We start from the raw sequence: 25902 nt of genomic DNA, 5'->3' as shown, positions 1-25902 counted from the left end.
TCACACATTCAAAATTGCAATCACACACAGATTGACAGATATACAGGCAAGAGGTACAGTCTGAAACATATACACATACAGATGGACATCTACACAGACAGAGATACACTCTGACACATCCACACACAGACCCACACACACAATCAGAGAAACACACACAGAGCCATACACACACAAACATATATACACAGAGAAACTCTTATACAACCACAGACAGACCCACAGACATGTACAGACACACAGGTAACCTCACACACAAACATACATACACAGAGCTAAACTCACACACAGATAAACTTACACGCACGCCTTCGCAAACACACAGATAAAGTCATAAATAAATACATAGACATATACCCACACAGAGACACACACATGTACACACACACTCCGATAAACTCACCCACAGACACACAGCTAAATTCACACACTCGCAGACATATATACACGCACAGATACACAGTTAGACCCAGATAAACTCACCCACAGACACACAGCTAAATTCACTCACCCGCAGACATATATACATGCAGAGACACAGTTAGACCCAGATAAACTCACCCACACACACACAGCTAGATTCACTCACCCGCAGACATATACCCGCACACAGACACACAGATAGATACAGATAAACTCACCCACACACACACAGCTAAATTCATACACCGCAGACATATATACACACACAGACACACAGTTAGACCCAGATAAACTCTCAGAAACATGCTCCCTAATAACTATATCTCAGTCTCGATGTATGTTGAAGACTTACATGTGAGAATCTGTGCAGATGGTCCTGGTTTAACGAGTGTAGGGATGAAAGTGAGTGAAGTGAGTAAGTCAGAGGGGCTGTCACCAACCACTATTCCAACGCTGGAGACTCAACCCCTCCTGGTTACCATTAACATCTTGTTTTTTTCTGTGGTTCTGGGAGGAAGAACTTCCTGAGGCTGGAATTTGGGGAAGATATCCAGATTCCCAAAGGCAAGCAAGACTGACTAGAGAAAAACCAGGCAGCGAAACAGCAAGGGGGCACGAGAGAGAGAGAGAGTGAGAGAGAGAGAGAGAGAGAAAGTGGGAGGCAAAAACATAAAACATGACAGAGTGAGATAGAAAGAGAGAGACTGAGAGGGAAAAAGAATGAGGAAAGGGAATGGGAGGGAACACGTGTGAGGGAAAGAAAGATTGAGCCAGAGAGAGAGAGAGAGAGAGAGAGACAGGGACAGAGAGCAAAGGGAGTGGGGGAGTGGGTGCATTTCTGAAAGATTAACACACAACTGTCAAAGTGATTGATAGTGTGTGACCAGAGAGAGAGAGAGACTGACCTGAGGTGGTGTTGATGATGGGGAGTAATACTCCAGGGAAGGAAATCTGCCCTCCTGAGGCTGTCTGACCCGCATGTCCCACAGCAATGTGACTGACTCGGAAATGGCCAAGTGACCCGCTCTGTTACAGGGCAGTTAGGGGTGGGCACGAGATGTTGACCCTCCCATCCCATACAAGAATTTAAAAAACAGGAAATGGCAGAGACTTTTAATCAACACTTCCATCTGTCCTCACAGTAGGGGGCTCGAAAAGCATCCCCCAAAATAGTGGAAACTTGAGATGAAAGCGGTCACTGTTGGTGGGGACGAGGTGCTGGGAGATGGAAGGAGACCAGGTCTCTGCGAGGGGGAAGGGGGGAGGTGATGGTCTGGGGGGCTGGAGCCGAGAGACCATGGTGATACAGGGAGAGGCTTCACACTGACCAATCCGCTAAACCGTCCAGCGCCTGCTGCTTGGAACATACAATTCTTCAAGAAAGCAGGGGGTGGAAGGTACAGTCCACAGGCTGGTGAGAACATAGAATATTACAGCACAGTACAGGCCCTTCAGCCCCTCAATGCTGCACCGACCTGTCACACCAATCTGAAGCCCATCTATCCTACACTATTCCATTCTCATCCATATGTCTGTCCAATGCCCATTTAAATGCCCTTAAAGTTGGCGAGTCTACTACTGTTGCAGGCAATGCGGTCCACACCCTACTACTCTCTGAGTAAGGAAACTATCTCTGACATCTGTCCTATATCTATCACCCCTCAGTTTAAAGCTATGTCCCCTTGTGCTCGCCATCACCATCCGAGGAAAAAGGGTCTCCCTGTCCGCCCTATCTAACCCTCTGATTATTTTATACATCTCAATTAAGTCACGTCTCTCAGGAAAACAGCCTCAAGTCCCTCAGCATTTCCTCATAAGACTTTCCCTCCATACCAGGCAACATCCTGGTAAATGTCCTCGGAATCCTTTCCAAAGCTTCCACATCCTTCCGATAATACGGTGACCAGAACTGTACACAATACTCCAGAGCTTTGTACAGCTGCACCATGACCTCATGGCTCCGAAACTCAATCCCTCTGCCAATAAACCCCAACACACCATATGCCTTCTTAACAACCCTATCAACCTGGGTGGCAACTTTCAGGGATCTGTGTACATGGACACCGAGATCTCTCTGCTCATCCACACTACCAAGAATCTTACCATTAGCCCAGTACTTTGCATTCTGGTTACTCCACCCAAAGTGAGTCACCTCACACTTGTCCGCATTAAATTCCATTTGCCACCTCTCAGCCCAGCTCTGCAGCTTATCTACGTCTCTCTGTAACCTACAACATCCTTCGTCACTATCCACAACTCCACTGACCTTAGTGTCGATTGCAAATTTACTAACCCACCCTTCTACACCCTCATCCAGGTCATTTATAAATATGACAAACAGCAGTGGACCCAACACCGACCCTTGCGGTACACCACTGGTAATTGGACTCCAGATGAACATTTCCCATCAACCACCACCCTCTGTTTTCTTTCAGCAAGCCAATTACTGATCCAAACTGCTATATCTCCCACAATCCCATTCTTCCGTATTTTGTACAATAGCCTACTGTGGGGAACCTTATCGAACACCTTATCGAAATCCATATACACCACATCAACCGGTTTACTCTCATCTACCTGTTTGGTCACCTTCTCAAAGAACTCAGTAAGGTTTGTGAGGCACGACCCACCCTTCACAAAACCGTGCTGACTATCCCTAATCAAATTATTCTTTTCTAGATGATTATAAATCCTATCTCTTATAACCTTTTCCAACACTTTACCAACAACTGAAGTAAGGCTCAGTGGTCTATAGTTACCTGGATTGTCTCTACTCCCCTTCTTGAACAGGGGAACCACATTTGCTATCCTCCAGTCTTCTGGCACTATTCCTGTAGACAACGACAATTTAAAGATCAATGCCAAAGGCTCAGCAATCTCCTCCCTGGCTTCCCAGAGGATCCTAGGATAAATCCCATCAGGCCCAGGGGACTTATCTATGTTTACACTTTCCTGAATTGCTGACACCTCCTCCTGTGAACCTCAATCCCATCTAGTCCAGCAGCCTGGATCTCAGTATTCTCTTCAACAACATTGTCTTTTTCCAGTGTGAATACTGACATGTTTTTCCGAACTTCTCGGATTCCACGTACAACTTCCCACTATTATCCCTGATTGGCCGTAATCTTACTCTCGTCATTCTTTTATTCCTGATATACCCAGAGAAAGCTTTAGGGTTTACCCTGATCCTATCCACCAACAACTTCTCATGGCCCCTCCTGGCTCTTTAGGTCTTTCCTGGCTAACGTGTAACTCTCAAACACTCTAACTGAGCCTTCACATCTCATCCTAACATAAGCCTCCTCTTGACAAGAGATTCAACTCCTTGAGTAAACCACGGCTCCCTCACTTGACCACTCCCTCCCTGCCTGGCAGGTACATACTTACCAAGGACACGCAGTAGCTGATCCTTGAATAAGCTCCACATTTCTATTGTGCCCACCCCCTGCAGTTTCCTTCCTCTTCATCCTAAATCTTGCCTAATCGCATCGTAAACACCTTTCCCCCAGGAATAACTCTTGCCTGACGCTTCTCAAGGAAAAATGCTGAAATTCCATTTTTACAGAAATACCAGCAGAGCATTTAGGAAACCATACTTGGTGTCCCACCACCATGACAGGCACAGCAGCCGCCCTACTGATGGAGCTGGTCAGCTCCTCAAGGACATAGCTGCTAGATTGGGTGTACAGCAGGTGGTGAGGGAACCAACGAGAGAGAAAAGCATACCTGACCTTATCCTTACCAATCTGCCAGCTGTGGATGTGTCTGTCCATGACAGGATCAGAAAGAGTGACTACCACACTGCCCTTGTGCAGACAAAGTCCCACCTTCACATTGGGAATACCCCCATTGCGTTGTGCGGCACTATCACCGTGCTCAATGGGAAAAACGGCAAACGGATCGAGCGTCCCTGACACACTGTGGGCCATCAACAGCAGCAGGAGGAAGCCAAAAACAGGATGGGTGTCAAACAGGTGGGAGACAAGTGAAGGAACTCCCCCCAGCCAACACATCCGAGCTAAACTCTGCAATCCATCTATATCCAGGTGTGAATGGGGGGGGGGCAGTTAAACAGCTCACTGGGGGAGGAGGTTCCACAAATCCCCCCCTCCCTCAATGATGGAGGAGCCCAGCCCATCAGGGGAAAGGGGAAGGCTGGAACGTTCACAGCAATCTTCAGTCAGAAGGGCCGAGAGCATGATCCATCTCAGCCTTCCCCAGCGGTCCCCAGCGTCACAGAGACCAGGCTCCAGCCAATTCGGGTCACTCAGTGATATTAAGCAACGGTTGGAGACACTGGATACTGTAAAGGCTAGGGGCCCTGACAACATTCCAGCAATGGGACTGAAGACGTGTGCTCCAGAACATGCTCTCCCCGAGCCAAGCTGTTCCAGTACAGTTACAACACCGGCATCTCCCCGACAATGTGGAACATTGCCCAGGTATGGCCTCTACATAAAAAGCAGGACAGATCCAACCCGGCCAATTACCCCCCCACCAGTCTCTCCTCGACCCTCAGTAAAGTGATGGAAGGGCTCAGTAACAGCGCTATCCAGCAGCTCCCGCTCAGCAATAACCTGCTCAGTGACACCCCCAGTTTGGGTTCCCCCAGGGTCACTCAGCTCCTGACCTCATTCCAGCCTTGGGTCAAACATGGACAAAAGGAGCTGGATTCCAGAGGGGAGGGGAGAGGGACAGCCCTTGATATAAAAACCATCACCAATAAGAGACAATCTAACCACTGCCCCTAGACGCTCAGTGGTGTCACCATCACTGAATCCCCCACTATCAACATCCTGGGGGTTACCATTGACCAGAAACTCAACTGGACCCACCCCATAAACCCAGCGGCTACAGGAGCAGGTCAGAGGCTGGGAATCCTGCGGTGAGGAACTCCCCTCCTGACTCCCCAAAGCCTGTCCCACCATCTACAAGGTACAGCTCAGGACTAGGAGGGAATACTCCCCACTTGCCCCTGGATGGGGGCAGCTCCAACAACACTCAAGAAGCTCAACACCATCCAGGAGAAAGCAGCTGCTGGATTGGCCCCACACCCACAAACACCCCCTCCCCCACCCCCCCCACCCCCCCTCAGTAACAGCAGTGTGTACCGTCCCCTCCCTACCCCACCCCCCCTCAGTAACAGCAGTGTGTACCGTCCCCTCCCTACCCCACCGACGCTCAGTAACAGCAGTGTGTACCATCCCCTCCCTCCTCCCCACCGACGCTCAGTAACAGCAGTGTGTACCATCCCCTCCCTCCTCCCCACCGACGCTCAGTAACAGCAGTGTGTACCATCTCCTCCCTCCTGCCCCCTCACCCCCCCTCAGTAACAGCAGTGTGTACCGTCCCCTTCCTCCCCCCACCGACGCTCAGTAACAGCAGTGTGTACCGTCCCCTCCCTCCCCCCCACCGACGCTTAGTAACAGCAGTGTGTACCGTCCCCGCCCTCCCCCAACCCCCCCCAGTAACAGCAGTGTGTACCGTCCCCTCCCTCCCTCCCACCTCCCCCCTCAGTAACAGCAGTGTGTACCGTCCCCTCCCTCCCCCCCACCCCCCCTCAGTAACAGCAGTGTGTACCGTCCCCTCCCTCCCCCCGACATCCCCTCAGTAACAGCAGTGTGTACCATCCCCTCCCTCCCCCACCCCCCCCTCAGTAACAGCAGTGTGTACCGTCCCCTCCCTCCCCCACCCCCCCTCAGTAACAGCAGTGTGTACCGTCCCCTCCCTCCCCCCCACCCCCCCTCAGTAACAGCAGTGTGTACCATCCCCTCCCTCCCCCCACCCCCCCTCAGTAACAGCAGTGTGTACCATCCCCTCCCTCCCCCCCACCCCCCCTCAGTAACAGCAGTGTGTACCATCCCCTCCCTCTCCCCCACCCCCCCTCAGTAACAGCAGTGTGTACCATCCCCTCCCTCCCCCCACCCCCCCTCAGTAACAGCAGTGTGTACCATCCCCTCCCTCCCCCCCACCCCCCCTCAGTAACAGCAGTGTGTACCATCCCCTCCCTCTCCCCCACCCCCCCTCAGTAACAGCAGTGTGTACCATCCCCTCCCTCCCCCCACCCCCCTCAGTAACAGCAGTGTGTACCATCCCCTCCCTCCCCCCCAACCCCCCTCAGTAACAGCAGTGTGTACCATCTACAAGATACACTGCAGGAACTCACCAAAGACCCTCAGGCAGCACCTTCCAAACCCACAGCCCCTTCCATCTGGAAGGACAAGGGGCAGCAGATACACGGGAACCCCACCCCCTGCAAGTTCCCCTCCCAGCCCCTCTCCGTCCCTCACTGGGAAATATCTCCCCGTTCCTTCAGTGTCACTGGGTCCGAATCCTGGAATCCCCTCCCTCAGGGACATTGTGGGTCTACCCCCAGCACACGGACTGCAGCGGGTCAGGGAGGCAGCTCACCCCCACCCTCTCAAGGGGCAACTAGGGACAGGGAATAAATACTGGACCTAGGCATGACCCAGGAGTGAATGAGAAACTATACCCTGGAGATTGATGAGAACATGAGATTGAGTCACAGGACCAGCGTTCTGTCGTCCGTCCATCTGCGTCGTCATTATTCACTAGGATTCGGCCCCAACTCCACTTCGCTCTCTGTCCTTTCCCAACGGGATTCACAGGAGGATGGGATTCAGCCTCGACCTCACTCTCATCACCGACCCTCGGAGAGATGAGGAAGCCCCACATCTCCACTCCCCCTCCACAAGGCAGACACTGTCACTCAGCAACATCACAATACATCGGCCTACCTTCCAAATTCCACCAGCACAGGGAGCTACCGGGGGAGTGAGGGGCTGAGGGGGAGTATGAGGGGCTGAGGGGGACAGTGAGGGGGAGAGTGAGGGGCTGAGGGGGAGAGTGAGGGGCTGAGGGGGACAGTGAGGGGGAGAGTGAGGGGCTGAGGGGGAGAGTGAGTGGCTGAGGGGGTCAGTGAGAGGGAGAGTGAGGGCCTTAGGGGGAGAGTGAGGGGCTGAGGGGGACAGTGAGGGGGAGAGTGAGGGGCTGGGGGGACAGTGAGGGGGAGAGTGAGGGGCTGAGGGGGACAGTGAGGGGCTGAGGGGGACAGTGAGGGGGAGAGTGAGGGCCTTAGGGGGAGAGTGAGGGGCTGAGGGGGACAGTGAGGGGGAGAGTGAGGGGCTGGGGGGACAGTGAGGAGGAGAGTGAGGGGCTGAGGGTGAGAGTGAGGGGCTGAGGGGGACAGTGAGGGGGAGAGTGAGGGGCTGGGGGACAGTGAGGGGGAGAGTGAGGGGCTGGGGGGACAGTGAAGGGGAGAGTGAGGGGCTGGGAGGGACAGTGAGGGGGAGAGTGAGGGCGTGAGGGGGAGAGTGAGGGGCTGAGGGGACAGTGAGGGGGAGAGTGAGGGGCTGGGGGGACAGTGAGGGGGTGAGAGTGAGGGGCTGGGAGGGACAGTGAGGGGGAGAATGAGGGGCTGAGGGGGAGAGTGAGGGGCTGAGGGGGTCAGTGAGGGGGAGAGTGAGGGCCTGAGGGGGAGAGTGAGGGGCTGGGGGGACAGTGAGGGGCTGAGGGGGACAGTGAGGGGCTGGGGGGACAGTGAGGGGCTGAGGGTGAGAGTGAGGGGCTGAGTGGAGAGTGAGGGGCTGAGGGGGACAGTGAGGGGCTTGGGGGACAGTGAGGGGGTGAGAGTGAGGGGCTGAGGGGGACAGTGAGGGGGTGAGTGAGGGGCTGAGGGGGACAGTGAGGGGCTGAGGGAGAGAGGGAGGGGGAGAGTGAGGGGCTGAGGAGGACAGTGAGGGGCTGGGGGGACAGTGAGGGGCTGAGGGGGAGAGTGAGGGGCTGAGGGGGAGAGTGAGGGGCTGAGGGGGACAGTGAGGGGCTGGGGGGACAGTGAGGGGCTGAGGGTGAGAGTGAGGGGCTGGGGGGACAGTGAGGGGGTGAGAGTGAGGGGCTGAGGGGGACAGTGAGGGGCTGAGGGGGAGAGTGAGGGGCTGAGGGGGAGAGTGAGGGGGACAGTGAGGGGCTGAGGGGGACAGTGAGGGGGAGAGTGAGTGGCTGAGGGGAACAGTGAGGGGGAGAGTGAGGGGCTGAGGGGGAGAGTGAGGGGCTGAGGGGGACAGTGAGGGGCTGAGGGAGAGAGTGAGGGGGAGAGTGAGGGGCTGAGGAGGACAGTGAGGGGCTGGGGGGACAGTGAGGGGCTGAGGGAGAGAGTGAGGGGCTGAGGGGGAGAGTGAGGGGCTGAGGGGGACAGTGAGGGGCTGAGGGGGAGAGTGAGGGGGAGAGTGAGGGGCTGAGGGGGAGACTCCCTCAGTACTGACCCTCTGACAGTGTGGCACTCCCTCAGCACTGACCCTCTGACAGTGCGGCACTGCCTCAGTACTGACCCTCTGACAGTGCAGCACTCCCTCAGCACTGACCCTCTGACAGTGCAGCACTCCCTCAGTACTGACCCTCTGACAGTGCGGCTCTCCCTCAGTACTGACCCTCTGACAGTGCGGCTCTCCCTCAGTACTGACCCTCTGACAGTGCAGCACTCCCTCAGTACTGACCCTCTGACAGTGCGGCACTCCCTCAGTACTGACCCTCTGACAGTGTGGCACTCCCTCAGCACTGACCCTCTGACAGTGCGGTACTCCTGCTCGACAGTGTTGCCATTTGTAGAGACATTGCTGTCTGTTCCGCCCAGACTTGATGCCAGCTTTCCCTCTGAGTCTCTGGTCTGCTGGCTGGATCAACAGCCTGATTCCACTCCATCTCGTCATCTCCTCTGGATCTACCTGCTGATGGCCCGAATGCTATCATACTGACCAGCCCTATCCTGTGGCCAGCAGTGTGCACACTCTCCCAGCTTCCTGTACCCCTCTCCCCCGATGGCAACAACCCCCGGCGCATCTGAACACGAAACTGACCTCAGTCCATCAGGAGCGACTGTCGTTCCTCTCATGGGCTGCTGTGTACAGTACTCAGCTCTCGCACACCCGCCCAGCTCACTAACACCCACCCAGCTCGCTCACACCCGCCCAGCTCACTATCACAAGCACCAGAAGCCGAGACTGTGAAGTCAGCAGCTGGGAGCTCTCCGATCATTGGACGGAGGAGGAGAGGCTGCTGTTCACACCCTGTCAGATAGAGAGGCTCACAGAGGGCATTCAGGGGGGAGAACAGGGGCAGAATACCGACTCACACAGGCATTAACATCACCGAGACCCAGACACAGGCATTAACATCACTGAGTACCAGGCACAGACATTAACATCACCGAGACCCAGACACAGGTATTAACATCACCGAGAACCAGACACAGGCATTAATGTCACCGAGAACCAGACACAGACATTAACATCACCGAGACCCAGACACAGACATTAACATCACCGAGAACCAGACACAGGCATTAACATCACCGAGAACCAGACACAGACATTAACATCACCGAGACCAAGACACCGACATTAACATCACCGAGACCCAGACACAGACATTAACGTCACCGAGAACCAGACACAGACATTAACATCACCGAGAACCAGACACAGGCATTAACATCACCGAGAACCAGACACAGGCATTAAAGTCACCGAGAACCAGACACAGACATTAACATCACCGAGACCCAGACACAGGCATTAACATCACCGAGAACCAGACACAGGCATTAACATCATCGAGAACCAGACACAGACATTAACATCATCGAGAACCAGACACAGGTATTAACACCATCGAGATCCAGACACAGGCATTAAAGTCACCGAGACCCAGACACAGACATTAACATCACCGAGAACCAGACACAGGTATTAACATCACCGAGAACCAGACACAGACATTAACATCACCGGGAACCAGACACAGGCATTAACGTCACCGAGAACCAGACACAGACATTAACATCACCGAGAACCAGACACAGGCATTAACATCACCGAGAACCAGACACAGGCATTAAAGTCACCGAGAACCAGACACAGACATTAACATCATCGAGAACCAGACACAGGTATTAAAGTCACCGAGAACCAGACACAGACATTAACATCACCGAGAACCAGACACAGACATTAACATCACCGGGAACCAGACACAGACATTAATATCACCGAGAACCAGACACAGACATTAACATCACCGAGACCCAGACACAGACATTAACGTCACCGAGAACCAGACACAGACATTAACATCACCGAGACCAAGACACAGGCATTAACATCACCGAGACCCAGACACAGGCATTAACATCACCGAGACCCAGACACAGGCATTAACACCATCACCGAGAACCAGACACAGGCATTAACATCACCGAGACCCAGACACAGACATTAACACCATCACCGAGAACCAGACACAGGCATTAACATCACCGAGACCCAGACCCAGGCATTAACGTCACCGAGAACCAGACACAGGCATTAACATCACCGAGAACCAGGCACAGGCATTAACATCACCGAGACCCAGACACAGACATTAACACCATCACCGAGAACCAGACACAGGTATTAACATCACCGAGAACCAGACACAGACATTAACATCACCGAGACCCAGACCCAGGCATTAACGTCACCGAGAACCAGACACAGGCATTAACATCACCGAGACCCAGACACAGACATTAACATCACCGAGACACAGACATTAACATCACCGAGACCCAGACACAGGTATTAACATCACCGAGACCCAGACACAGACATTAACATCACCGAGACACAGACATTAACATCACCGAGAACCAGACACAGACATTAACATCATCGAGACACAGACATTAACATCACCGAGAACCAGACACAGACATTAACATCACCGAGAACCAGACACAGGCATTAACATCACCGAGAACCAGACACAGACATTAACATTATCAAGACACAGACATTAACATCACCGAGAACCAGACACAGACATTAACATCACCGAGAACCAGACACAGGCATTAACATCACCGAGAACCAGACACAGGTATTAACATCACCGAGAACCAGACACAGGCATTAACATCACCGAGACCCAGACACAGGCATTGACATCACCGAGACACAGACATTAACATCACCGAGAACCAGACACAGACATTAACATCACCGAGACCCAGACACAGGCATTAACATCACCGAGAACCAGACACAGACATTAACATCATCGAGAACCAGACACAGACATTAACATCACCGAGAACCAGACACAGGCATTAACATCACCGAGAACCAGACACAGGTATTAACATCACCGAGAACCAGACACAGGCATTAACATCACCGAGACCCAGACACAGGCATTGACATCACCGAGACACAGACATTAACATCACCGAGAACCAGACACAGACATTAACATCACCGAGACCCAGACACAGGCATTAACATCACCGAGACCCAGACACAGGCATTAACATCACCGAGAACCAGACACAGACATTAACATCATCGAGAACCAGACACAGAGACCATACGGACGTTACTGTGGGAATGTTACTGTACGTACGTCCCTGTGGGAATGTTGCCGTACGGATGTTACTGTGGGAATGTTATCGTACAGACGTCGCTGTGGGAATGTTACTGTACAGACATCACTGTGGGAATATTACTGTACGGACGTTACTATGGGAATGTTACCGTACAGACATTACTGTGGGAATGTTACTGTACGGACGTTACTGTGGGAATGTTACTGTACAGATGTCATTGTGCAAATGTTACCGTACGGACATCGCTGTGGGAATGTTACTGTACGGACATCACTGTGGGAATATTACTGTACGGATGTTACTGTGGGAATGTTACCGTACAGACATTACTGTGAGAATGTTACCGTACGGATGTTACTGTGGGAATGTTACTGTACAGATGTCATTGTGGGAATGTTACCGTACGGACATCGCTGTGGAAATGTTACTGTACAGACATCGCTGTGGAAATGTTACCATATGGACATTACTGTGGGAATGTTACCGTACGGACATTACTGTGGGAATGCTACTGTACAGATGTCACTTTGGGAATGTTACCATATGGAATGTTACCTTACGGATGTTACTGTGGGAATGTTACCGTACGGACATTACTGTGGGAATGTTACCGTACGGACATCGCTGTGGAAATGTTACCACATGGACATTACTGTGGGAATGTTACCATACGGACGTTACTGTGGGAATGTTACTGTACGGACATCGCTGTGGAAATGTTACCACATGGACATTACTGTGGGAATGTTACCATACGGACATTACTGTGGGAATGCTACTGTACAGATGTCACTGTGGGAATGTTACCGTACGGATGTTATTGTGGGAATGTTACCGTACAGACGTCACTGTGGGAATGTTACCATACGGACATTACTGTGGGAATGTTACCGTACGGACGTCACTGTGGGAATGTTACTGTACAGACATCACTGTGGGAATGTTACCGTACGGAATGTTACTGTGGGAATGTTACCGTATGGACATTACTGTGGGAATGTTACTGTACAGACATCACTGTGGGAATGTTACTGTATGGACATTAATGTGGGAATGTTACTGTACGGACATCGCTGTGGGAATGTTACCGTGCGAATGTCGCTGTGGGAATATTACCGTACGGACATCACTGTGGGAATGTTACTGTACAGACATTACTGTGGGAATGTTACCATACGGACGTTACTGTGGGAATGTTACCGTATGGACATCACTGTGGGAATGTTACTGTACAGACGTTACTGTGGGAATGTTACCGTACGGACATCACTGTGGGAATGTTACCATACGGATGTTACTGTGGGAACGCTATCGTACAGACGTCGCTGTGGGAATGTTACTGTACGGAATGTTACTGTACAGACATTACTGTGGGAATGTTGCTGTACAGACATTACTGTGGGAATGTTACTGTACGGACGTTACTGTGGGAATGTTACCATACGGAATGTTACCGTACGGATGTTACTGTGGGAATGTTACTGTACAGATGTCACTGTGGGAATGTTACCGTACGGACATCGCTGTGGGAATGTTACTGTACAGACATCGCTGTGGAAATGTTACCATATGGACGTTACTGTGGGAATGTTACCATACGGAATGTTACCATACGGATGTTACTGTGGGAATGTTACTGTACAGACATCGCTGTGGGAATGTTACTGTACAGACATTACTGTGAGAAAGTTACCGTACGGATGTTACTGTGGGAATGTTACTGTACACGCGTTACTGTGGGAATGTTACTATATGGATGTTACTGGGGGAATGTTACTGTACAGACATTACTGTGGGAATGTTACCGTACGGATGTTACTGTGGGAATGTTACTGTACAGATGTCACTGTGGGAATGTTACCGTACGGACATCGCTGTGGGAATGTTACCATATGGACATTACTGTGGGAATGTTACCATACGGATGTTACTGTGGGAATGTTACCGTATGGACGTTACTGTGGGAATGTTACTGTACAGACATCGCTGTGGGAATGTTACTGTACAGACATTACTGTGGGAAAGTTACCGTACGGATGTTACTGTGGGAATGTTACCGTACACGCGTTACTGTGGGAATGTTACTGTACAGACATCGCTGTGGGAATGTTACTGTACAGACATTACTGTGGGAAAGTTACCGTATGGATGTTACTGTGGGAATGTTACCGTACAGACATTACTGTGGGAATGTTACCGTACGGACGTCACTGTGGGAATGTTACCGTACACGCGTTACTGTGGGAATGTTACCATACGGATGTTACTGGGGGAATGTTACTGTACAGACATAACTGTGGGAATGTTACTGTACGGACGTTACTGTGGGAATGTTACCAGACGGAATGTTACCGTACGGATGTTACTGTGGGAATGTTACTGTACAGATGTCACTGTGGGAATGTTACCGTACGGACATCGCTGTGGGAATGTTACTGTACAGACATCGCTGTGGAAATGTTACCATATGGACATTACTGTGGGAATGTTACCGTACGGACGTTACTGTGGGAATGTTACTGTACAGACATCGCTGTGGGAATGTTACTGTACAGACATTACTGTGGGAAAGTTACCGTACGGATGTTACGGTGGGAATGTTACCGTACAGATGTTACTGTGGGAATGTTACCGTACGGACGTCACTATGGGAATGTTACCGTACACGCGTTACTGTGGGAATGTTACCATAAGGATGTTACTGGGGGAATGTTACTGTACAGACGTCACTGTGGGAATGTTACCGTACGGACATCACTGTGGGAATGTTACCGTACGGACATTACTGTGGGAATGTTACCATACGGATGTTACTGTGGGAATGTTACTGTACAGACATCGCTGTGGGAATGTTACTGTACAGACATTACTGTGGGAAAGTTACCGTACGGATGTTACTGTGGGAATGTTAACGTACACGCGTTACTGTGGGAATGTTACTGTACGGACGTTACTGTGGGAATGTTACCGTACGGACGTCACTGTGGGAATGTTACCGTACACGCGTTACTGTGGGAATGTTACCGTACGGATGTTACTGTGGGAATGTTACCGTACACGCGTTACTGTGGGAATGTTACTGTACGGACGTTACTGTGGGAATGTTACCGTATGGACGTCACTGTGGGAATGTTACTGCATGGACATTACTGTGGGAATGTTACTCACTGTGTAATCATACAGAGTCAGTGTTTGTACAGCAGGGTAAGGGTCACTCACTGTGTAACCGTACAGAGTCAGTGTTTATACAGCAGGGTAAGGGTCACTCACTGTGTAACCGTACAGAGTCAGTGTTTATACAGCAGGGTAAGGGTCACTCACTGTGTAACTGTACAGAGACAGTGTTTATTCAGCAGGGTAAGGGTCACTCACTGTGTAACCGTACAGAGTCAGGGTTTATACAGCAGGGTAAGGGTCACTCACTGTGTAATCATACAGAGTCAGTGTTTATTCAGCAGGGTAAGGATCACACACTGTGTAACTGTACAGAGTCAGTGTTTATACAGCAGGGTAAGGGTCACTCACTGTGTAACCGTACAGAGTCAGTGTTTATTCAGCAGAGTAAGGGTCACTCACTGTGTAACTGTACAGAGTCAGTGTTTATACAGCAGGGTAAGGGTCACTCACTGTGTAACCGTACAGAGACAGTGTTTATACAGCAGGGTAAGGGTCACTCACTGTGTAACCGTACAGAGACAGTGTTTATACAGCAGGGTAAGGGTCACTCACTGTGTAACTGTACAGAGTCAGGGTTTATACAGCAGGGTAAGGGTCGCTCACTGTGTAACCGTACAGAGTCAGTGTTTATTCAGCAGGGTAAGGGTCACTCACTGTGTAACGGTACAGAGTCAGTGTTTATACAGCAGGGTAAGGGTCACTCACTGTGTAACTGTACAGAGTCAGGGTTTATACAGCAGGGTAAGGGTCACTCACTGTGTAACCGTACAGAGTCAGTGTTTATACAGCAGGGTAAGGGTCACTCACTGTGTAACCGTACAGAGTCAGGGTTTATACAGCAGGGTAAGGGTCACTCACTGTGTAACCGTACAGAGTCAGGGTTTATACAGCAGGGTAAGGGTCACTCACTGTGTAACCGTACAGAGTCAGTGTTTATACAGCAGGGTAAGGGTCACTCACTGTGTAACTGTACAGAGACAGTGTTTATACAGCAGGGTAAGGGTCACTCACTGTGTAACCGTACAGAGTCAGGGTTTATACAGCAGGATAAGGGTCACTCACTGTGTAACTGTACAGAGACAGTGTTTATACAGCAGGGTAAGGGTCACTCACTGTGTAACCGTACAGAGTCAGTGTTTATACAGCAGGGTAAGGGTCACTCACTGTGTAACCGTACAGAGTCAGTGTTTATACAGCAGGGTAAGGGTCACTCACTGTGTAACGGTACAGAGTCAGTGTTTATACAGCAGGGTAAGGGTCACTCACTGTGTAACCGTACAGAGTCAGTGTTTATACAGCAGGGTAAGGGTCACTCACTGTGTAACGGTACAGAGTCAGTGTTTATACAGCAGGGTAAGGGTCACTCACTGTGTAACCGTACAGAGACAGGGTTTATTCAGCAGGGTAAGGGTCACTCACTGTGTAACCGTACAGAGTCAGTGTTTATACAGCAGGGTAAGGGTCACTCACTGTGTAACTGTACAGTGTCAGTGTTTATACAGCAGGGTAAGGGTCACTCACTGTGTAACCGTACAGAGTCAGTGTTTATACAGCAGGGTAAGGGTCACTCACTGTGTAACTGTACAGAGTCAGGGTTTATACAGCAGGATAAGGGTCACTCACTGTGTAACTGTACAGAGACAGTGTTTATACAGCAGGGTAAGGGTCACTCACTGTGTAACTGTACAGAGTCAGTGTTTATACAGCGACGGCTGGTGGGTAAGTTTGGTCGTTTATTTAATAGTTAACAGGACCTTGAGTGTAGGGAGGTTAGGAATAATGCAGTGATCTCTAAGGAGGGTGCCTGTAACCAGAAAGGTGGATTGAAGTGTGTATACTTCAATGCCAGAAGTATAAGGAATAAGGTAGGTGAACTTGCAGCGTGGGTTGGTACCTGGGACTTCGATGTTGTGGCCATTACAGAGACGTGGGTAGAACAGGGACAAGAATGGCTGTTGCACGTTCCAGGGTTCAAATGTTTTAGTAGGATCCGACATGGGGGTAAAAAAGGGGGAGGCGTGGCATTACTTGTCAAAGACAGTATCACAGCAGTGGAATGGACGATGGAAGAGGACTTGCCATCTGAGGTAGTTTGGGCTGAGGTTAGAAATAGGAAAGGTGAGGTCACCCTGTTAGGTGTTTTCTACAGGCCTCCTAATAGTCCTAGAGAAGTAGAGGATAATATTGCGAGGATGATTCAGGAAAAGAGTGAAGGTAGCAGGGTGGTTGTTATGGGGGACTTTAACTTCCCAGATATTGACTGGGAGAGCTATAGCTCGAGTTCATTAGATGGGTCGGTGTTTGTCCAATGTGTGCAGGAGGGTTTCCTGACACAATATGTCGACAGGCCAACAAGAGGGGAGGCTATATTGGATTTGGTTCTAGGTAATGAACCAGGCCAGGTGTTAGACTTGGAGGTAGGTGAGCACTTCGGGGACAGTGACCACAATTCGGTGACTTTTACTTTAGTGATGGAGAGGGATAATCGTGTGCCGCAGGGCAAGAGCTATAGCTGGGGGCAGGGAAATTATGATGCAGTGAGGCATGACTTAGGATGTGTGGATTGGAAAAACAGGCTTCAAGGGAAGAACACTAATGAGATGTGGGGAGTGTTCAAGGAGCAGCTACTGCGTGTCCTCGATAGGTATGTACCAGTCAGGCATGGTGTAAAGGGCCTTGTGAGGCAGCCGTGGTTTAGTAAGGAACTGGAGTCCCTTGTGAAAGGGAAGAAGGCGGCATATGTAAAGATGAGGCGTGAAGGTTCAGTAGGGGCGATTGAGTGTTATAAGGTAGCCAGGAAGGAGCTAAAGAGGGAGCTAAGAGAAGCGAGAAGGGGACATGAAAAGTCTTTAGCTGGTAGGATTAGGGAAAACCCAAAGGCTTTCTATAGATATGTCAAGAATAAAAGGATGACTAGGGTAGGTATCGGTCCAGTCAAGGATAGTAGTGGGAAGTTGTGTGTGGAGGCGGAGGAGATTGGAGAGACATTAAATCAGTACTTTTCCTCAGTATTCACTCAGGAACAGGACACTGTTGCTGATGTGAATATGGAATCACAAATAATTAGAATGGATGCCCTGGAAATATGCAGGGAAGAGGTTTTGGGAATATTGGAAAGGATGAATATAGATAAGTCTCCTGGGCCTGATGGCATTTACCCCAGGATCCTATGGGAAGCTAGGGAGGAGATAGCAGAGCCATTGGCCTGGATTTTTATGTCGTCGTTGTCAACAGGAATAGTACCAGAGGACTGGAGGATAGCGAATGTGGTCCCATTGTTCAAGAAAGGGAGTAGGGATAGCCCTAGCAACTATAGGCCAGTGAGTCTGACTTCAGTGGTGGGCAAAGTCTTAGAGAGAATGGTAAGGGATAAGATTTATGAACATCTGGGTAGGAATAACGTGATCAGGGATAGCCAGCATGGTTTTGTGAAGGGCAGGTCGTGCCTCACAAACCTTATTGAGTTCTTTGAGAAGGTGACCAAGGAAGTGGATGAGGGTAAAGCAGTAGATGTTGTGTATATGGATTTTAGTAAGGCGTTCGATAAGGTTCCCCATGGTAGGCTAATGCTAAAACTTCGGAGGTATGGCATTGAGGATACATTAGAGGTTTGGATTAGGAATTGGCTGGCTGGAAGGAGACAGAGGGTAGTAGTTGATGGACTATGTTCATCTTGGAGCGCAGTTACTAGCGGTGTACCACAAGGATCTGTTTTGGGACCATTGCTTTTTGTTATCTTTATAAATGATCTAGAGGAAGGACTTGAAAGCTGGGTAAGCAAGTTTGCGGATGACACAAAAGTCGGTGGAGTTGTGGATAGTGAGGAAGGAAGTGGTAGGTTACAGCGGGATATAGATAAGTTGCAGAGCTGGGCGGAAATGTGGCAAATGGAATTCAATGTAGCTAAGTGCGAAGTCGTTCACTTTGGTAGGAATAACAAGATGATGGATTACTGGGCTAATGGTAGGCTACTTGGTAGTGTGGATGAGCAGAGGGATCTTGGTGTCCATGTACACAGATCTCTGAAAGTTGCCACCCAGGTAAATAGTGCTGTGAGGAAGGCATATGGTGTACTGGGCTTTATTGGCAGAGGAATTGAGTTCCGGAGTCCTGAGGTCATGTTGCAGTTGTATAAGACTCTGGTGCGGCCTCATCTGGAGTATTGTGTGCAGTTTTGGTCGCCATACTATAGGAAGGATGTGGAAGCTTTAGAACGAGTGCAGAGGAGGTTTACCAGGATGTTGCCTGGAATGGTAGGAAAATCTTATGAGGAAAGGCTGAGGCACTTGGGGCTGTTCTCATTGGAGAAGAGAAGGTTTAGGGGAGATCTGATAGAAGTGTATAAGATGATTAGGGGTTTAGATAGGGTAGATACTAAGAACCTTTTACCGCTAATGGAGTCAGGTGTTACTAGGGGACATAGCTTTAAATTAAGGGGTGGTAGGTATAGGACAGATGTTAGGGGTAGATTCTTCACACAGCGGGTTGTGAGTTCATGGAATGCCCTGCCCGTATCAGTGGTGAACTCTCCTTCTTTATGGTCATTTAAGCGGGCACTGGATAGGCATTTGGAAGTTATTGGGCTAGTATAGGTTAGGTAGGATTCGGTCGGCGCAACATCGAGGGCCGAAGGGCCTGTACTGCGCTGTATCCTTCTATGTTCTATAAGGGTCACTCACTGTGTAACTGTACAGAGACAGTGTTTATACAGCAGGGTAAGGGTCACTCACTGTGTAACCGTACAGAGTCAGTGTTTATACAGCAGGGTAAGGGTCACTCACTGTGTAACCGTACAGAGTCAGTGTTTATACAGCAGGGTAAGGGTCACTCACTGTGTAACCGTACAGAGACAGTGTTTATACAGCAGGGTAAGGGTCACTCACTGTGTAACCGTACAGAGACAGTGTTTATACAGCAGGGTAAGGGTCACTCACTGTGTAACCGTACAGAGTCAGTGTTTATACAGCAGGGTAAGGGTCACTCACTGTGTAACCGTACAGAGTCAGGGTTTATACAGCAGGGTAAGGGTCACTCACTGTGTAAGCATACAGAGTCAGTGTTTATTCAGCAGGGTAAGGATCACACACTGTGTAACCGTACAGAGTCAGGGTTTATACAGCAGGGTAAGGGTCACTCACTGTGTAACCGTACAGAGTCAGTGTTTATTCAGCAGGGTAAGGGTCACTCACTGTGTAACCGTACAGAGTCAGGGTTTATACAGCAGGGTAAGGGTCACTCACTGTGTAACCGTACAGAGTCAGTGTTTATACAGCAGGGTAAGGGTCACTCACTGTGTAACCGTACAGAGTCAGGGTTTATACAGCAGGGTAAGGGTCACTCACTGTGTAACTGTACAGAGTCAGTGTTTATTCAGCAGGGTAAGGGTCACTCACTGTGTAACTGTACAGAGTCAGTGTTTATTCAGCAGGGTAAGGGTCACTCACTGTGTAACTGTACAGAGTCCGTGTTTATTCAGCAGGGTAAGAGTCACTCACTGTGTAACTGTACAGAGTCAGTGTTTATACAGCAGGGTAAGGGTCACTCACTGTGTAACTGTACAGAGTCAGGGTTTATACAGCAGGGTAAGGGTCACTCACTGTGTAACTGTACAGAGTCAGTGTTTATACAGCAGGGTAAGGGTCACTCACTGTGTAACCGTACAGAGTCAGTGTTTATACAGCAGGGTAAGGGTCACTCACTGTGTAACGGTACAGAGTCAGTGTTTATACAGCAGGGTAAGGGTCACTCACTGTGTAACCGTACAGAGTCAGTGTTTATTCAGCAGGGTAAGGGTCACTCACTGTGTAACCGTACAGAGTCAGGGTTTATTCAGCAGGGTAAGGGTCACTCACTGTGTAACTGTACAGAGTCAGTGTTTATACAGCAGGGTAAGGGTCACTCACTGTGTAACCGTACAGAGTCAGGGTTTATACAGCAGGGTAAGGGTCACTCACTGTGTAACGGTACAGAGTCAGTGTTTATACAGCAGGGTAAGGGTCACTCACTGTGTAACCGTACAGAGTCAGTGTTTATTCAGCAGGGTAAGGGTCACTCACTGTGTAACCGTACAGAGTCAGGGTTTATTCAGCAGGGTAAGGGTCACTCACTGTGTAACTGTACAGAGTCAGTGTTTATACAGCAGGGTAAGGGTCACTCACTGTGTAACCGTACAGAGTCAGGGTTTATACAGCAGGGTAAGGGTCACTCACTGTGTAACCGTACAGAGTCAGTGTTTATACAGCAGGGTAAGGGTCACTCACTGTGTAACCGTACAGAGTCAGGGTTTATACAGCAGGGTAAGGGTCACTCACTGTGTAACCGTACAGCGTCAGTGTTTATACAGCAGGGTAAGGGTCACTCACTGTGTAACCGTACAGAGTCAGTGTTTATACAGCAGGGTAAGGGTCACTCACTGTGTAACGGTACAGAGTCAGTGTTTATTCAGCAGGGTAAGGGTCACTCACTGTGTAACCGTACAGAGTCAGGGTTTATACAGCAGGGTAAGGGTCACTCACTGTGTAACCGTACAGAGTCAGTGTTTATACAGCAGGGTAAGGGTCACTCACTGTGTAACCGTACAGAGTCAGTGTTTATACAGCAGGGTAAGGGTCACTCACTGTGTAACCGTACAGAGTCAGTGTTTATACAGCAGGATAAGGGTCACTCACTGTGTAACCGTACAGAGTCAGTGTTTATACAGCAGGGTAAGGGTCACTCACTGTGTAACCGTACAGAGTCAGTGTTTATACAGCAGGGTAAGGGTCACTCACTGTGTAACCGTACAGAGTCAGGGTTTATACAGCAGGGTAAGGGTCACTCACTGTGTAAGCGTACAGAGTCAGTGTTTATACAGCAGGGTAAGGGTCACTCACTGTGTAACCGTACAGAGTCAGGGTTTATACAGCAGGGTAAGGGTCACTCACTGTGTAACCGTACAGAGTCAGTGTTTATACAGCAGGGTAAGGGTCACTCACTGTGTAAGCGTACAGAGTCAGTGTTTATACAGCAGGGTAAGGGTCACTCACTGTGTAACCGTACAGAGTCAGGGTTTATACAGCAGGGTAAGGGTCACTCACTGTGTAAGCGTACAGAGTCAGTGTTTATACAGCAGGGTAAGGGTCACTCACTGTGTAACCGTACAGAGTCAGGGTTTATACAGCAGGGTAAGGGTCACTCACTGTGTAACTGTACAGAGTCAGGGTTTATACAGCAGGGTAAGGGTCACTCACTGTGTAACTGTACAGAGTCAGTGTTTATACAGCAGGGTAGGGTCACTCACTGTGTAACCGTACAGAGTCAGTGTTTATACAGCAGGGTAAGGGTCACTCACTGTGTAACGGTACAGAGTCAGTGTTTATACAGCAGGGTAAGGGTCACTCACTGTGTAACCGTACAGAGTCAGTGTTTATTCAGCAGGGTAAGGGTCACTCACTGTGTAACCGTACAGAGTCAGGGTTTATTCAGCAGGGTAAGGGTCACTCACTGTGTAACTGTACAGAGTCAGTGTTTATACAGCAGGGTAAGGGTCACTCACTGTGTAACCGTACAGAGTCAGGGTTTATACAGCAGGGTAAGGGTCACTCACTGTGTAACCGTACAGAGTCAGTGTTTATACAGCAGGGTAAGGGTCACTCACTGTGTAACCGTACAGAGTCAGGGTTTATACAGCAGGGTAAGGGTCACTCACTGTGTAACCGTACAGCGTCAGTGTTTATACAGCAGGGTAAGGGTCACTCACTGTGTAACCGTACAGAGTCAGTGTTTATACAGCAGGGTAAGGGTCACTCACTGTGTAACGGTACAGAGTCAGTGTTTATTCAGCAGGGTAAGGGTCACTCACTGTGTAACCGTACAGAGTCAGTGTTTATACAGCAGGGTAAGGGTCACTCACTGTGTAACCGTACAGAGTCAGTGTTTATACAGCAGGGTAAGGGTCACTCACTGTGTAACCGTACAGAGTCAGTGTTTATACAGCAGGGTAAGGGTCACTCACTGTGTAACCGTACAGAGTCAGTGTTTATACAGCAGGATAAGGGTCACTCACTGTGTAACCGTACAGAGTCAGTGTTTATACAGCAGGGTAAGGGTCACTCACTGTGTAACCGTACAGAGTCAGTGTTTATACAGCAGGGTAAGGGTCACTCACTGTGTAACCGTACAGAGTCAGGGTTTATACAGCAGGGTAAGGGTCACTCACTGTGTAAGCGTACAGAGTCAGTGTTTATACAGCAGGGTAAGGGTCACTCACTGTGTAACCGTACAGAGTCAGGGTTTATACAGCAGGGTAAGGGTCACTCACTGTGTAAGTGTAAAGTGCTTGAGAGAATAAATCTTTTTTTACACTTTCAAATTGACAGTACTGTGCCCATCAAATTACCCCAGGGCAGGGGCAGCACAGGGTCAGATACAGAGTAAAGCTTCCTCTACACTCTCCCCCATCAAACACCCCCCAGGACAGGGACAGCACGGGGTCAGATACAGAGTAAAGCTCCCTCTACACTCTCCCCCATCAAACACCCCCCAGGACAGGGACAGCACGGGGTCAGATACAGAGTAAAGCTTTCTCTACACTGTCCGCATTAAACACCCCCCAGTGCGGGGACAGTGTGGGGTTAATTTGGGTGCCATTCTGTCCTTCTGCATGTGTCTGTACATCAAGTGAAGATATTCCTGATGATTATTTCTTTGTGATGTGAAAATGCGTTCACCATGTCGGTGTGGCTCGGTCTGTCCCTGGCTCCTTCCCTTCTTATCGTGGTGAAGGGTTGTTCCCTCGAGTGCACGTGTGGCTTTCTGTGAGAGAGTGTGGAAGCGGGAGAGCATGGTGGGAATGTTCCAGAACCTGTGCCTGGGATCACTGGCGAGGTAATTCGGAGCCGCTTGCTGCAGCCTCTCTGTCGAATGCCAGCCTGATCTAATGGGAGGGTAATGGTGCTGGGCAAATGAATGACCACAGTAACTCCTCACGTGGATGAAATGTGGGAAAGGTGCAGGCTCAATGATTATAATGGGAGCATTCATAAGGCCCAGGTCAGGTCAACCACACACACAGGCTCTCTGACAGACACACACACAGACGCTCTGACAGACACACACACACACAGGCTCTCTGACAGACACACACACACAGACTCTCTGACAGACACACACACACACAGGCTCTCTGACAGACACACACACACAGACTCTCTGACAGACACACACACAGACGCTCTGACAGACACACACACAGACTCTCTGACAGACACACACACACACAGGCTCTCTGACAGACACACACACACAGACTCTCTGACAGACACACACACAGACGCTCTGACAGACACACACACAGACTCTCTGACAGACACACACACCCACAGGCTCTCTGACAGACACACACACAGACCCTAACAGACACACACACACAGACTCTCTGACAGACACACACACACAGACTCTCTGACAGACACACACAGACCCTAACAGACACACACACACAGGCTCTCTGACAGACACACACACAGACTCTCTGACAGACACACACACGGACGCTCTGACAGACACACACACGGACTCTCTGATAGACACACACACAGGCTCTCTGACAGACACACACACAGACTCTCTGACAGACACACATACAGACTCTCTGACAGACACACACACAGGCTCTCTGATAGACACACACACGGGCTCTATGACAGACACACACACGGGCTCTATGACAGACACACACACAGACTCTCTGATAGGCACACACACAGGCTCTCTGACAGACACACACACAGACGCTCTGACAGACACACACACAGGCTCTCTGACAGACACACACACAGACGCTCTGACAGACACACACACACAGACTCTCTGACAGACACACACACAGACTCTCTGACAGACACACACACAGGCTCTCTGATAGACACACACACAGACTCTCTGACAGACACACATACAGGCTCTCTGACAGACACACACACAGACTCTCTGACAGACACACACACACAGACTCTCTGACAGACACACATACAGGCTCTCTGACAGACACACACACACAGACTCTCTGACAGACACACACACAGACTCTCTGACAGACACACACACAGGCTCTCTGATAGACACACACACAGACGCTCTGACAGACACACACACAGACTCTCTGACAGACACACATACAGGCTCTCTGATAGACACACACACAGACTCTCTGACAGACACACACACAGGCTCTCTGATAGACACACACACAGACGCTCTGACAGACACACACACAGACTCTCTGACAGACACACATACAGGCTCTCTGACAGACACACACACAGACGCTCTGACAGACACACACACACAGACTCTCTGACAGACACACACACAGGCTCTCTGACAGACACACACACAGACTCTCTGACAGACACACACACAGGCTCTCTGACAGACACACACACGGGCTCTATGACAGACACACACACAGGCTCTCTGACAGACACACACAGACTCTCTGACAGACACACACACAGACTCTCTGATAGACACACACACAGACGCTCTGACAGACACACACACACAGACTCTCTGACAGACAGACACACACACAGGCTCTCTGACAGACACACACACAGACGCTAACAGACACACACACACAGACTCTCTGACAGACACACACACAGACTCTCTGACAGACACACATACAGGCTCTCTGACAGACACACACACAGACGTTAACAGACACACACACAGACTCTCTGACAGACACACACACACAGGCTCTCTGACAGACACACACACAGACTCTCTGACAGACACACACACAAACTCTCTGACAGACACACACACAGGCTCTCTGACAGACACACACACAGACTCTCTGACAGACACACACACAC

At 50.1% G+C, this 25902-nt stretch overlaps 1 protein-coding gene across 9 annotated transcripts in view; it reads right to left on the bottom strand.

Moving 5' to 3' along the window:
- LOC132830202 (equilibrative nucleoside transporter 1-like) overlaps positions 1-25902 on the bottom strand; it is a 245423-nt gene that overhangs the window by 90755 nt on the left and 128766 nt on the right. For 2 of the 9 annotated variants that reach the window (XM_060847747.1, XM_060847755.1), the window contains exons 1-2: positions 9297-9395; positions 3183-3254 (exon numbers count right to left, since the gene is read on the bottom strand). The exons of 4 other annotated variants lie outside the window; for them this stretch is intronic. Coding sequence is in view for 1 of the 5 variants with exons in the window: in XM_060847730.1 (XP_060703713.1) it covers positions 6917-6989 (73 nt within the window). In the remaining 4 variants the exon portion in view is untranslated. Of the gene's footprint in view, positions 1-3182; positions 3255-6916; positions 7124-9296; positions 9398-25902 lie in introns of those variants that run through there. 3 more of the 9 variants (XM_060847740.1, XM_060847730.1, XM_060847783.1) reach the window with 3 other exon arrangements.

Source organism: Hemiscyllium ocellatum, chromosome 3, assembly GCF_020745735.1.
Source record: "Hemiscyllium ocellatum isolate sHemOce1 chromosome 3, sHemOce1.pat.X.cur, whole genome shotgun sequence".
NCBI lineage: Eukaryota > Metazoa > Chordata > Chondrichthyes > Orectolobiformes > Hemiscylliidae > Hemiscyllium > Hemiscyllium ocellatum.
Note: the sequence above shows the minus strand (reverse complement) of the source record. Positions and strands in the feature narration are given on the sequence as shown.